Consider the following 12,661-nt stretch of genomic DNA (forward strand, 5'->3'; position numbering starts at 1 on the left):
TCTCAGACCGAGGGGAGCCTGATGAAGAGATCTAACTAACTCTCTCCAACAAAGATCCGACTAATTCTCTCCAGAAGGTCACTGTGAGGGCTTACTCTCTCAACAACACGCCTGGGTGCCATTCTCGTGAGACTGCAGAGACCTGGGGCGGAATTCTCCGACCCCCCACCAGGTCGGAGAATCGCCAGACGTCAATCCCCCCCCTGCCTTACTCTCACAACACGCCTGGGTGCCATTCTCGTGAGACTGCAGAGACCTGGGGTGGGATTCTCCCCTACCCGGCGGGGCGGGGGGGTCCCGGCCTAGGGGAGTGGCACCAACCACTCAGGCGTCGGGCCTCCCCAAAGGTGCGGAATTCTCCGCACCTTTGGGGGCTAGGCCCGCGCCGGAGCGGTTGGCACCACGCCGACTGGCGGCAAAACCGGCACCAGCGGCCTTTAATGCCCGGCGCCGGGGCTGGCCAAAAGGCCTTCGCCGGTGCGCGCATGCGCCGGTGGTGACGTCAGCGGCATGCGCGCTGGGGGTTCTCTTCCGCCTCCGCCATGGTGGAGGCAGTGGCGGCGGCGGAAGAAAAAGAGTGCCCCCACTTCACTGGCCCGCCGGCCGATTGGTGGGCCCCGATCGCGGGCCTGGCCACCGTGGGGGCACCCCCCGGGGTCTGATCGCCCTGTGCCCCCCCCCCCGCCACCACCAGAGGTGGTTCAAACCTCGGCGGCGGGAGAGGCCTCCCAGCGGCGGGACTTCGGCCCATCGCGGGCCGGAGAATCGCCGCAGGGTGCTCGCCGATCGGTGTGGGGAGATTCCCTCCCCCGTCAATTCCCGGGTGGCGGAGAATTTCTGCCACGGCGGGGGCGGGATTTCTGGCGGCTCCGGGCAATTCTCCGACCCTGCGTGGGGTCGGAGAATTTCGCCCCTGAAGTCAAACCATGAGCTGAACGTAAGGTATGATGTGAAATAGAGTGCCTCCACAGAAAGCCCGGTTTGAAGAGAAATAATGTGTCTCTCCAGAAAGTCTTCTGCTGTGAGTACTACATTCTTTCTAAACTACAAGGACTCTGAATGAATGACTTTTTCAGAGAAGACCATTACTATTGCAAACTTTAACCAGTAAGCGTGCTGTGGAGAAAATGTGCGAAAGAACCACCATCCAAAACAAAGAATCTTATTTTTTGAGTTTCATCCTTATTATTTTTCATCCTTTTACACCCTTCTGTGTTTGTCTGTCTTGTGTGTGTGGCCAGAGTGTGGGACAGTTAAAGTGGGTACTAGGTATTAGATTGTTGTTCTCCAGTTGTATTTACTGCATATTTCACAATAGTTCTTGGTATAAATAAACAGTAATTGTGTTTCAACTTACAAACCTGGAAGCCTTTAGCTGCCAGGGCCAAAGACTTGGGTATTCTTGATGAGAAGTATTGGTTAATTCACTTGTGTTGTGACTCTGGGACGAGTGGGACTGGAACTGACCGTGCACTTGCCCAGGATGTCGTAACACTTTAAAAACAAATCTAAGGCATTTCACAAGAGCATTAGCAGACAAAATGTGGCATCTTTACTTGTTTATATCTTAACAGGTGGAACAGCTGTTGTCCAGACCAAGTCTTCTTTCAGTTCCAGTAGCACTTCATCCAAAAGAGTTGGCAGGTGAGAAGTGACTTTTTATCTTCAGAATGTAACGGTAAATAAATTGATAACTTTTGGTCTGTGAAGGAAAGGATCAGTATTGTGCCTGTAAATTGCCAATTCATGTGCTCCTTTTGATAATAAGTTCAAATGTGGCACTGGCAGATGTCACCCTCAGTTAGCACCCACAGACCCATAGCTCCAGCAGGAAAACGTGAATTGTGATCAGACATAGGAACCTGGCCAATTTTCTATTTTCCTACCCGAGGGCAGTGAGACCAATTGTGTCCAATCTGACCAAGATAATTTAAACCAAGAATCAGACCAAGGATCTACATGATCTATAAAATTCAGCTACTCACTGGGATAACTTGCTCAATGATCTGCATTTGGGAATTCTTTAATTTCATGGCTTTTTCAGTATTTTTGACAGAGAAGATGATGCACGGTCTAGCAGTTTGTCAGCACTTGAGAGGAAGCAAGCTGAGAAGCGGAAAGAGGCGATGAGGTCACAAACACTGCCACGCACTTCAGGAACACAGGCACGGAAGGCATTGATTGAGAAACTAGAAAAGGAAGGTGGAAGGTAGGACTCTCAGCAAGAAGACTTTAAAATATTTTTTACTGTATTTAATGTATAACCACATTAAAGGCAAGATGTGAAAAATCTTACATGTGGCACTTTTCTACCAAACACATCATTGCAGCATTATCTGATAATTTATTTAATGGAGTAAACTTTTTTTAAATTGTTGGCATTGCTGACAAGGCCAACAGTTATGGTTCATCCCTAATTACATTTGAGAAGGTGGTGGTGAGTTGCCTTCTTGAACCACCGCCATCCATAGGTACACCACATAGCTGTTGGTGAGAGAGTTCCATGATTTTGACACAAGAACATCAAAATATTTCCAAGTCAGGATGGTGCATGACTTGGGGGCAAACTTGTAGGTGGTGATGTACCTGGGCATCTGCTGTCCTTGTTTCTCTAGTTAGTAGAGGTCATGGGCTTGGAAGGTGCTGTCAAAGGAACCTGTTGAAGGTCCTTTGTTGTAGTGTATCATGTAGATGGTATACACTACTGACAAGTGCAGAGGCAAAAATTCTACACTAATGTAAGAAATAGTTGAATGGTTATGAGACTATAGACTCGAACTGGATTAACTAAAATAAGTTGTGCTTTTTTCACTTGGCATCTGTTTTCCAAGCCACTCAACCATTGTTCTTAATTCCTTGAATTTTTTTCCTGCTTTTTGGCAATTAATCATGTACGTTCCATCTTCTGGGGCTGGATTCTTTGGGTGGCAAGGTCTCCTATCCGATACCTGAAAAGTCAGCAGGAACGCATTGCGACATGCACAGTGGAGCCAACGCGCGCATGCGCAGTGGCCTCCTTCAGTGCATCGGCCCCGACGCAACATGACGCAGGGCTACAGGGGCCGGCGCGTAGTGAAGGAGGCCCCCAGCCAGAGAGGCCGACCCGCCGATCGGTGGGCCCCAATCGCGGGCCAGGCCACATCGGAGAGACCCCCCCCCCCCCCCCCCCGGGGGCGGACTCCCCCTTCACTCCCCCACAGGCCCCAACCGATCCTTCAACGCCGAGGTCACGCCGGCTCAGAGCATGTTACAACCTTGCCGGCAGGACTCGTTTTTTTTCTTTCAGCCCATGCGGGCCGGAGAATCGGCGGGCCGGCCACATAGAGCGGCCCACGACTGGCGCTGCGCCAACCACGCCGGCGCCAATTCTCCGCTCTGCGGAGAATAGCGTGCCAGCGTCAGGGCGGCGTGGCATGATTCGCACGGCCGTCCGGCGATTCTCCGACCCAGCGCGGGGTCGAAGAATCCCGCCCATTAGTTTTGAAGTCTCACTGACTCAGACAGGACACAGTTAATTTTATTTTAAGGGCTGAGGATTCAAAAGACTTCACAGCTTGATTGCTCTACACAAACACAGGGCGCAATTCTCTGCACTCACGACGGTGCGGAGAATAGCGGGGTTCGTAAATTTTTACGGCCACGCTAGTCTGACGCCCTCCCGCTATTCTCCCCCCCCCCCCCCCCCCACGCCCGACTCCCGACACGAATCGCTGCCGCCGTTTTTTTACGGCCAGCAGCGATTCTCAGCTGGCCGATGGGCCGAAGTCCAAGCCCTTTATGGCTGTTTTTACGAACGGCAAACACACCTGGTCTGACCGTTCGTAAAAACGGCCGTAAAGTCCCGATTTTGAAAACCATGGCACCGATTGGCACGGCAGTACCACGGCCGTGCCAAGGGTGCCATGGGCCCGCGATCGGTGGGCCCGATTCCCGTGCACGCTTTGTCCTTCCGCCGCCCCGCTGTATCCATTCGCGGGGCGGCTGAGGGGCATCCCGGCCCGCGCATGCGCGGGTTTCGCGCAAATGCGCGATGACGTCATCCGCGCATGCGCGGGTTGGAGTCTTCCAATCTGCGCATGCGCGGCTGACGTCATGTGACGCGTCAGCCGGCGCAAACTCTGGCAAGCGGGCTTAACGAAATTCGTTAAGCCCGCGATGCCGGAGTTCACGGCCGCGGCATGCTAGCCCCGACCGGGGACCAGAATTGGTTCCCGGTCGGGGAGGGGGGGGCTGGCGTCAAACCTGCCCGGATTTGACGCCATCCTTACGATTTCTCCCTGTATGGGAGAATCGCGCCCACAATCTTTTGGGCGAGAAAGTTCCAGATTTCTACGACCGTTTGTAAGAAAGAGTACTTTCTAATTTTGTTTGTGAATGGCCTAATTTTCGTTTTTAGATCGCATCCCCTTATTTTTGATTTACTACCAAAGGACATAGTTCTTCCATATCGATTTTACCAAATTATTTTAACATTTAAAATACTTGATTACATCACCCCTCAATCTCCGATACTGAAGGAAATAAAAGACAAACATATGCAACCTTACCTCATAATTTAACTCTCTATGCTCCACCATAATTCTAGTGAGTTTGCACTCGACTCCTGCCCGTTGCCAACATATCCTCCATATGATGCTCTGAACTGAATGCAGTATTCCAGCTGGGTTGTGATTAAGACGCTGTACTCCTGAAACATAAATTCCACCCCTTTGTTTTTTTTAGTCCTGTTGAGACAGAGGCCAATATCCCATTAGTCGTTTTCTATCTGTTTATTGGCTTTTAATGATTTGTGTACTTGAACTCCAAAATCCTTCTGCTCCTATAGTAATAATAATATTTTATTGTCACAAGTATGAAGTCGCTGTGAAAAGCCCCTAGTCGCCACATTCCGGCACCTATTCGGGTAAGCTGGTACTGGAATTGCACCCGCGCTGCTGGCCTTGTCTGCAGCACAAACCAGCTGTCTAGCACACTGAGCTAAACCAGCTAATGATACCTTGTTTCTCCCCATTTAAAAAATACACAGATTTATCATTCCTGGGTCCAAAGTGAATGACATCACACTTGCTTATATTGAACTTTATTTGCCATAGTTTTACCCACTCAGCTGTTCTGTGCCCCTTTGCAACTTCTTGCTCCCTTCTGCAATACTTCTTCCTTCTTAAGTGTCGTCTGCAAACCTGGCTATACAGTTCTCTATTTCTTCATCTGTGTCAGTAAATATGCTGAAAGGTTAAGGCCCCTGCAATAATCCTTGAGAAACATCACTTCCCAAATTCAGAATCCAATTTTCCAAATCCTCAAATTGCTTACATCATAATTAGGGTAAATCATGCAAAAAACTTTTCATCTTTATCTGCGTGTGTGTGAATATCCATTATACAATTATTTTAGTCATTCCAAAATTCATTAACCAAAATTCATCTATTTGTATATTTTAGCCCTGGAAATCCAGCAATTGCCAGGCTGAAGGTGCAGAGGTCCTCAAGTTGTGGTGTGCCAAATGCTAACAGTATTAAACAGATGCTGCTCGACTGGTGCAGAGCCAAGACACGTGGTTATGAGGTAAGCACACAAACCCTCCATTTATCAGGGAAAGAGAATGTAGAAAATCTTTTTGTGGCAGTTGGAGAGAAATAATTGAATTGTGATGATCGGAATACCTTGCCCCTTTAAGAGGCTTGGCATTGCCCCTTGAAGAGGCTTGGAACACTGGGGGACTCCGCCTCTGGCTACGCCCCCTGGGAAACAGTATTTAAGATGAGACTCCATTTTGCGAGCACACTTCTCTTGGATGCTGCCATTGTTCAATGCTTATTAAAGCCTTTTTTTTTTTTAAATACTTTTTATTGAAGAAATTTTTCAAAGTACAAACATTTTAACCCCCCCTACATTTGAATTATATCAAAACAAAGTCAAACCCCCCTACTTAACAAGAATCCCCCCCACCCCCTACCCGCGCGCGCCCCCCCCGCCGACGAACCGGCCGCCAGACCATCTTGTCGTTTCTGGCAGTGTCCTCGGGCAGGCCTTGCCCGTGACACCACCGATACCGTGTTTCCTTCGTTGTTACCCCCCCTCCCCCCCCCCCCCTCCCCCACACCCTCCCCCCCCCTCCCTCCCGCCCTCCCCTCCCCTCCCAGGTTGCTGCTGTCACGACCTCAGTTTCTATCTCTGATCTAAGAGGTCCAGGAAGGGTTGCCATCGCCTGAAAAACCCCTGCACCGACCCTCTCAGGGCGAATTTGATTCTTTCCAATTGGATGAAGGCTTATTAAAGCCTTTGATTACTGACCTAACTGTCACGTCGTAATTGAGAGTGCCTCAATTTAATAAGCATTTCACATCAAGATGGACAGCGGTCTGAAACCAGAGAAACTCAACCTGGATGGCAGGATGCCTGAAGCCTTGGAAATTTTTAAACATTGGCTCCGGTGTTTTGAGGACTATCCGGACTCCTCACCGTCTGATGTCGACAGCGCTCGCAAGCTGTGCTTCCTACATGGCCGGGTGAGCCACCGAATCTCCGCCATGATCGAAACCGCTACGACCTATGAGGCGGCGATCGAAATATTGAAGAAACGCTTCATAAAGACTACCAATGAGGTACATGCCAGGCATTTGCTCTCGACCTGCAGCCAGCGTTCCGGGGAAACGCTGGACGAGTTCGTGGAAAGACTCACTGCGCTCGCGAGGAACTGCGACCATAAAGCAGTGACGGCTGAAGAACACAAGGACTTACACATCCGCGACGCCCTTGTGTCTGGCATCAGGTCATCGTACATCCTCCAGACTCCAGAAAGAGAAATGCGTGTTCCACACAACCCGGCTCACCATCCTCGGCTACGTCGTGGAGAACGGGGTCCTAGGCCCGGACCCCGACTGCATGCGTCCCCTTAAGGAACTTCCCCTCCCCCGTAGCCTCAAGGCACTCAAACGGTGCCTGGGGCTTTTCTCCTATTACGCCCAGTGGGTCCCCAAATATGCGGACAAAGCCCGGCCACTCATTAAGACCACGGTTTTTCCCCTGACGGATGAGGCCCAGTCGGCTTTCAACCGTATCAAGGCCGGCATCATCAAGGCCGCCATGCACGCGGTGGACGAAGCCATCCCCTTTCAAATAGAAAGCGATGCATCAGACGTCGCCCTGGCTGCTACCCTCAACCAAGCGGGCAGACCAGTAGCATTCTTCTCCCGAACCCTCAACGCCTCGGAAATTCGACACTCTGCAGTCGAGAAGGAGGCACAAGCCATAGTGGAGGCCGTGCGACACTGGAGGCCGGTTGCCTTTATGTTCGATAACGCACAACGGGGCAAAATAAAGAACGACAAGATTCTGAGGTGGAGAATAGAGCTCTCCACCTATACGTACGATATTAAATATCGCCCGGGGAAGCTCAACGAGTCCCCAGATGCCCTGTCTCGCGGGACGTGCGCCAACGCGCAATTGGACCGCCTGAGAGCCATCCACGATGACCTCTGCCACCCGGGGGTCACCCGGTTTGCCCACTTCATCAAGTCCCGCAACCTGCCCTACTCCACAGGGGAGGTCAAGACCATGACTAAGGCATGCCAGATCTGTGCGGAATGCAAGCCGCAGTTCTATCGACCAGACAAGGCCCGCCTGATAAAAGCCTCTGGGCCCTTTGAGCGACTAAGCGTGGAGATCAAAGGGCCTCTCCCTTCCAACAATCGCAACATCTATTTCCTCACCGTCATCGATGAATTCTCCCGCTTCCCTTTTGCTGTCGCCTGCCCCAATACTACCTCGGCCTCCGTGATCAAGGCACTGCGCAGCATCTTCGCTCTGTTTGGTTTCCCCGCTTATATTCACAGTGACCGGGGTACATCGTTCATGAGCGATGAGCTGCGTCGGTACCTGCTCAGCAAGGGCATCGCCTCGAGCAGGACGATGAGCTATAACCCGCGGGGAAGCGGGCAAGTGGAGAGGGAGAACGCGACAGTCTGGAAGGCTGTCTTCCTAGCCCTACGGTCAAGGAGTCTCCCTATCGCCCGCTGGCAGGAGGTCCTACCCGATGCCCTGCACTCCATTCGGTCGCTCCTCTGTACGGCCACGAACGAGACCCCTCACAATCGTTTGTTTGTCTTCCCCAGGAAGTCCACCTCTGGGGTCTCGCTTCCACCCTGGCTGACGACTCCGGGTCCAGTCCTACTCCGGAGGCATGTGAGGAGCCATAAAACGGAACCAATAGTCGAGAGGGTCCACCTGCTGCACGCAAACCATCAATACGCCTACGTCGAGCACCCCGACGCGAGGCAGGATACTGTCTCCCTGCGAGACCTGGCACCCGCTGGCTCTCCCACCGACCCCACCGATCCTCCCACCGACCGCCCCCCTTCTACCGACGCTCCCGGCCCTACACCAAACTCCGACTTCGACAGCGCCCCCTCCATAGCGCCCCCTGCCCCCCAGCCGACACCGACCACCCTAATCACTCCTGATACCCCCCCCCCCCCCCCCCTCTCCAAGGCGGACAAAGCTTCAGTCAGCCGTGTTCCCGGATAGAACACCATCGGAACCGACCGCATCCACGGCGCCACCACCGGAGCGGCGAAAGTCAACACGGACTATCAGACCACCACAAAGACTGAACTTATAATTTAAAAACACTTCATCCCCGACGGACTATGTGTTTTTTTTAAACAGGGGGTGAATGTGATGATCGGAATACCTTGCCCCTTTAAGAGGCTTGGCATTGCCCCTTTAAGAGGCTTGGAATCCTGGGGGACTCCGCCTCTGGCTACGCCCCCTGGGAAACAGTATTTAAGATGAGACTCCATTTTGCGAGCACACTTCTCTTGGATGCTGCCATTGTTCAATGCTTATTAAAGCCTTTGATTACTGACCTAACTTTCGCGTCGTAATTGAGAGTGCCTCATGAATCTATCAGGAAGGAATGGTGTTATGTATTGTAAACCAGTGCATTTTGTGCAGTGTGTCTCATGATTATGTGGTGGCATCATCAGAGGCATTTGGGAGATTTCCTTCCCTTAGACTGTGAGCAAGCACCACCTCTCTAATAAATTCTGACAATCTGGTTAAATAACCTACAGTTTGGTAACTTTTTCATCCTTTGTTTCTACTGTGAAAGAAGAGCTAGAACAACTAAAGCAAAGTAAATAGGATTACAGGAGCTGGCCATTCAGTTACTCTAGCTTGTTCAGTGAATCAATGAGATTATGGCTGATCTACTCCACTTATCCATTTCTGTCCCATATCATTAATACCTTGACTATCAAACTCAGTCGTCCTATTTAAAAAAAATAAATTTAGAGTATCCAATTATTTTATTTTATTTTTTTCCAATTAAGGGGCAATTTAGCATGGCCAATCCACCTAACCTGCACATCTTTGGGTTGTGGGGGTGAAACCCACGCAGACATGGGGAGAATGTACAAACTCCACACGGACAGTGACCCAGGGCCGGGAATCGAGCCCGGGTCCTCAGCACCGCAGTCCCAGTGCTATCCACTGCGCCACATGCCACCTTTCAGTCATCCTATTTAATTCCTAAACTGGGGGCTGAGACTGGGGGGGTAGATATACATTTGGGTGCCGGAGAAACAATTACAGTGGGAAATACTCGAATGGGTTTGGTGTTGGTGTTGTCACTTGGTTCTCCCGGACGGATCTCGCTGCCGTTGTCGCTCACCTCCGCTTCAGCCGTTCCTCCCGTCTTTCACCTGTATTCTCCTTGTTCTTTGTTCCTGGAGATGCCAAGTTTGTTATCGTATCCCGTGCCCTCCTTCCGACTGTCATTTCCCTGCCTCCCCCACCTCCCCGGTTCTCCTTTCTTGTTCCCTGTCCCTTCCCCCCAACCCTCCTGTGGTTCGCCTTTCTCCCTCTCATGCTTTGGCTACTTTCCCCTGATTCTTGGCTACCTGGCTATTCTTCTGCTTGTTCGTTGGCCACAAACAGGTCCCGGAACAATTGGGTGAATGGCTCCCTCGTTCTGTGGAAGCCGTCGTCTTACCCTCGGATGGCGAATTTGATTCTCTCCATTTGGAGAGATTCCGAGAGGTCGGACAGCCAGTCTGCAGCTTTGGGTGGTACCGCTGACTGCCAGCTGAACAGGATTTTACGGCGGGCAATCAGGAAGGGAAAGGCAAGGGCGTCCGCCCTCCCCAGGAATAGATCTGGCTGGTCTGAAACCCCGAAGGCTGCCACTTTCGGACATGGCTCCACCCTCATCCCCACCACTTTGGACATTGCCTCGAAGAAGGCTGTCCAGTACTCCACAAATCTGGGGCAAGACGAGAACATGTGGGCGTGGTTGATCGGGCCTCCTTGGCACCGTTCACATCTATCCTCTACCTCCGGGAAGAACCTACTGATACGGGTTCTTGTTAAGTGGGCTCTATGTACCATTTTTAGCTGCATCAGGCTGAGCCTTGCGGCGTGCAGGTGGTGTTAACCCTATGCTGTGCTTTGCTGCAGAGTCCCCACCCTATCTCTATCCCCAGGTCCTCCTCCCATTTCTTTCTTGTTGCATCCAGTACGGTGTCGGCCCTCTCTACCAGTCGGTAGAGTTTCCTTTATCCAGTATGCTTGCGTCCAGTAACTCTTCCAGTAATGTCTGTCGTGGCGGTTGTGGGTACGTCCTTGTCTCCTTTCGTAGGAAGTTTTTGAGTTGTAGATACCTTAGCTCGTTTCCCCTGGCTAGCTGGAATTTCTCTGTCAGTCATCCAGTGTTGCGATCCTGCTGTCCGTGTATAGGTCCCTGACTGTCAGTGTCCCTCCGTCCTGCCCCCACCTTTTGAAGGTGGCGTCAGTCAGTGCTGGTGTGAACCTATGGTTGTTGCAGATAGGAGCTTTGTCCGACGTTTTGGTCAGGCCAAATTGCTGCCGTAGTTGGTTCCGAGATTGGAGGGTGGCTATCACCACCGGGCTGCTGGAGTGTTTTTTGGGTGGGGATGGGAGTGCTGCCGTGGCGATGGCCCGGACGGAGGTCCCCATGCAGGAGGCCTCTTCCGCGCGCACCCACTCAGCTTCTGGCTCCTTGATCCATTCCCTTATTCGCTCAGCCATCGTCGCCCAGTAGTTTGTCCAGTGCTTTGAAAAAGGCCTTGGGGATGTAGATCGGAATGGATCTAAGTAGGAAGAGGTACCTGGGCAGTACGTTCATTCTGATCGTCTGGACTGTCCCCGCGAGGGAGAGTGGGAGTGTGTTTCATCTTTGGAGGTCCTTGTTTACTTCCTCCGTCAGACTGGTGAGGTTCCATTTGTGGATCCCTTTCCAGTCATGGGGTATTTGGATCCCCAGGTAGCGCAATTTGTTTCGGGCTTGTTTAAACGGCAGTCCCGTGAGTGCTGCCCCCCTACTTGTGGGTGTACTGGGAAGATCTCGCTTTTGCTCATGTTGAGTTTGTAGCCCGAGAAGGCGCCAAACTCTTTCTGGAGCGCAATGATTCCGTCCATGCTGCTTTGTGGATCCGAAATGTAGAGGAGCAGGTAATCTGCATAAGAGTGAGACTCTGTGCTCTCTGCCGCCCCTTCGGATCCCCCTCCAGCTTTTTGCTGCCCTGAGTGCGATTGCTAGTGGTTCGATCGCTAGAGCGAACGACAGCGGGGGACAGTGGGCATCCTTGTCTGGTGCCCCTGTGCACCTGGAAGTATCGGGAGTTGGTGTTATTGGTCCGTACGCTCGCCATGGGAGCGTTGTATAGGAGCTCTACCCAGTAGGTGAACCCTGTTCCAAGCCCGAACCGCTCCAGTACCTCTATGAGGCATTTCCATTCGACTCTGTTGAAGGCCTTTTCTGCGTCTGGGGAGACGATCACCTCCGGTGTTCTCTCCCCGGATGGGGTCATTATCACGTTCAGCAACCGCCTGATGTTCGAGGTAAGCTGTCTACCTTTGGCAAAGCCCGTCTGGTCCTCTGCGCCCACCTCTGGTACACAGTCTTCTAGCCTTTTGGCCAGTATTTTGGCATCGGCGTTCAGCAGTGAGATGGGTCTGTATGACCCACATTCCTTTGGGTCTTTGTCTTTCTTGGGTATCTGCGAGATTGAGGCCTGTGCTAGCGTGGATAGCAGTGTGCCCCTAGCTAGCGAGTCTGTGAACATCTCCCGCAGGTGCAGGGCCAGTGCTGTCGCAAATTTTTTGTAGAGGTCCGCTGAGAACCCGTCTGGTCCCGTCGCCTTCCCCGCCTGCATGGAGCTAATGCTGTCCATGATCTATCCCAGTGCTAGTGGTGCTTCCAGGCCCCATTTTCTGCCCTCTCCCACGACTGGAATGTCCAGCCATCAAGGAACCGTTTCATCCCGAACTCCCCCATTTGGGGCTCTGAGGCGATATAGCCCTTGGTAGAAGGCCTTGAAGGTTTTGTTGATCTTTTCTGGTTCTGTTTGTAATGTGCCTCTGGTATCCCTGATTTGTGCAATTTCTCTGGTGGCTGCCTGCTTTCTCAGCTGGTGTGCCAACAGGCGGCTGGCTTTGCCTCCTTGTTCATATAGGGTCCCACGTGCCTGGCGGAGTTGGTGCACTGCTTTGCTGGTGGAGAGCAGATCAAAGTTACTTTGTAGCTCTTTCCTCTCTGCCCAGAGCTCTACGGTCGGGGCCTTGGATTATTTACGGTCTACCTCCAGTATGGAGTCGACTAGCTGCTGCCTAGCCGCCCTTTCCTCCCTATCTCTTCGCG

The 12,661-nt window shown here is 52.0% G+C and overlaps 1 protein-coding gene across 3 annotated transcripts in view; it reads left to right on the top strand.

The window, feature by feature from the left end:
• The window catches only part of smtnb (smoothelin b), a 563,126-nt gene that overhangs the window by 494,944 nt on the left and 55,521 nt on the right, over positions 1-12,661 (top strand). For 2 of the 3 annotated variants that reach the window (XM_038774843.1, XM_038774931.1), the window contains exons 15-17: positions 1,575-1,644; positions 2,045-2,209; positions 5,442-5,565. In XM_038774843.1, the coding sequence (XP_038630771.1) occupies positions 1,575-1,644; positions 2,045-2,209; positions 5,442-5,565 (359 nt within the window). The remainder of the gene's footprint in view (positions 1-1,574; positions 1,645-2,044; positions 2,210-5,441; positions 5,566-12,661) is intronic. The other variant, XR_005457667.1, reaches the window with a different exon arrangement.

This window comes from Scyliorhinus canicula, chromosome 1 (assembly GCF_902713615.1).
Source record: "Scyliorhinus canicula chromosome 1, sScyCan1.1, whole genome shotgun sequence".
NCBI lineage: Eukaryota > Metazoa > Chordata > Chondrichthyes > Carcharhiniformes > Scyliorhinidae > Scyliorhinus > Scyliorhinus canicula.